The 2,475-nt window shown below is 42.5% G+C and overlaps 1 protein-coding gene across 1 annotated transcript in view; it reads right to left on the bottom strand.

The window, feature by feature from the left end:
- The window catches only part of LOC119587128 (probable G-protein coupled receptor CG31760), a gene marked incomplete in the record, with an annotated part of 16,856 nt that overhangs the window by 523 nt on the left and 13,858 nt on the right, over positions 1-2,475 (bottom strand). The window contains 1 exon segment of the mRNA XM_037935879.1: positions 37-2,362. Within this exon segment, the coding sequence (XP_037791807.1) occupies positions 2,126-2,362 (237 nt within the window).

Below are 2,475 nucleotides of genomic sequence, written 5' to 3'. Positions count from 1 at the left end.
AACAACTGGAACGTTCTTCGGAATTGAGTTCAGTGAAAAAATGTTTCAAACAACACATTTCTGTTACACCTTTCATGATAGATTACATGGGTTTAAATAACCAAATTGGAATTTGCTTGCCGCATTCACTACTTATCTAACTATCTTAAATAACTAAAATATTCTCTTTACGAAGTTCTTTGACTTGGTCCCTTCATACCTTCAATATTTATCTCAGACACACAGTCCCTTTTCCTCTCAGAAAAAAGTATATAATTTCCCACTTAAGGCCTGCGTATTCTCTTCATCAAAATGTCCATTCTCTCCGATATTCAATGGCTACGAAGCGGTGTTCTTTGCTGTCTTCAAAAGATGAACTCAGGAACTCCGTTGGTGAAGTGTATGTAATGACATGGAAATGATCACTAGTGAGTAAGCGCATTGAACAAGGAAACGTATTCTGATCTTTTCTAACACATCTGTTTACAACACATGGTAGTAACAAAGGATCTATGTATATGGCATCTCGAGTTGTGCTTAGCTAGTTGAATCACTTCATTGGAAATAATCTTTTGTCAAAGTTGTGAGATTTGATTGCATTCTTATCGTACTTCAGAAGTCAAAAACTCGCAATTCTCCTGCACTAATGTGTATGTAAATACCAAATGTACTTTACATATTTAAGTAGGTACTTGATATTAGAATTACTCATCTTCAAGGACTGCTTACTCAGAATAATTTACAAGTGATTACATTCGACAGATAGTATGTGGTTAGAAACGCATTTGTGATAGAGATGCAACACAAGTTTTAACCTGTAAATAAAGATATCGTGCCCTACTAGTGTCTTCTGAAATTTAATGAATTTGAAGAAAGCAGTGGGGTTCAGGATGAGGATACAAACATAAAGAATATGTCAAGAAAATCAAGATAAGAGCCTATAGTCCAACAGATTTGAGTTGAAAGTAAGAGCGAAAAGGTCCAGGGCTAAGAAGAATCCCAAGATAAGATACCAGGGCTCAGTAACGCATGGTAAATTACCAGGGTTTAGTAAGTTTGATCATGTCATCAGGGCTCAGTACCAGAAAGTAAGTTATCCAAGGTTACTGACCTAATTCAATCAGGTAAGGGTGTTTGAAAATCAACATACAACCATAGTTTCAGAAGGACACCCGCTAGACATTGCCCAAAGCCTTCGTGTCCAGGCTGACGTGGATGGTTCAGCAGGTGGAGCCAAAGTAAGAGTGAAGCATCTGAATACGATCAACACACAGCTCGAATCTCACTCGGATCAGAGGCGACTGACAGAAACCGGTCAGGGAGTAAGCCTTTGGGTGACGAAGTGTAGTTGTAAGTTCCTAGGTGACGTGCCATAGGAGTGGGTGTACAGCGGGTATGGGGAAGGGCACGGAGGTGCACACGACACTACAGGAGTGGAGAGCTGAAGTGCACACGACACTGCGTAAAGTGGCTGTAGGGAAGGGGTTTCTACAACACAGGCGGAACAACCAACAAATAAGTGAGGACAGAGTTACCACGTCTGTCGCGCTTCATGAACGTGTTATACTTTTTTCCCCTTAGTGTGTTGACAAAATGGATTCCTTTTGAAATTGACTTTAAGTTTAAGAAATAAAGATTAGCTGTTTCGATCATTTGTAATTTAACGTGAGTGATTGTTGCTCCATTTTGTTCTTCTTTCCTGATAAAAGAAATTCACCGGGATATCAGAAGCCATTCACATGAAGTCCCTTCCTGAGACATGAGCTTCCCTGATATTACTCACTGAACATGAATTGAACTCTTAGCTTGTACAATCTTTACCTTGTTTCTGGTCGTGTGAATATCAGGTCAACTGACAGCGCTAGGACACAGGACATAACATTAAAGCCTTGCCTTGACATATAAGTATATATGGACAGGAAAAGATATACAAAATCAATAAGAATTATACCGATTGTGGATTGACACACGGCTAACATTATTCCATATCAACAGTTCTTTTTTGTCAATGACTCTCTAAAAAGGCGGTATCATGTGTCGGCCTCTTCGGCCTTTCCACCCTGCTTCGGCTGACGTTGAGCGGCTCCTCACTCCTATCCGCCTGACGTCACCCTTACAACCATACCTCTTCACTCTGGGCAACTAGTCAGACCCTTTCGGAGGCCAGTTCAGCCGCGGGGGACAGCCTGGAGGAGGAGTTCTCGTTGCCGGTCTCGATCCTACTCGCCATGGTGTTTTTGGCTCCCGGCGACTGCGCGGTGTTCATGACGGAGTTCTTCTCGCTGAAGTACCCGCCCGGCTTTGGCTTGAGGTGGCGGTTGTTCATTTCCATGTGGACGATCTTCATGAACTCCATCTGCGCGGCCAGCTTCTGGATCTCCTCCTGCGAAGAGTACGGCGTTCAGGTGAGCGAAAGTGAAAGTGTTTTGTGGAGGGAGCGTATGTACTGATCAGCTGACAAGGAATAAGTTGTTCAGGGCGGCGCTTGGTGTTCTA

Source organism: Penaeus monodon, chromosome 22 (assembly GCF_015228065.2).
Source record: "Penaeus monodon isolate SGIC_2016 chromosome 22, NSTDA_Pmon_1, whole genome shotgun sequence".
In the NCBI taxonomy this organism is placed as follows: Eukaryota; Metazoa; Arthropoda; class Malacostraca; order Decapoda; family Penaeidae; genus Penaeus; species Penaeus monodon.
The sequence above is the reverse complement of the archived record's forward strand: the minus strand, read 5'-3'. Positions and strand labels throughout refer to the sequence as shown.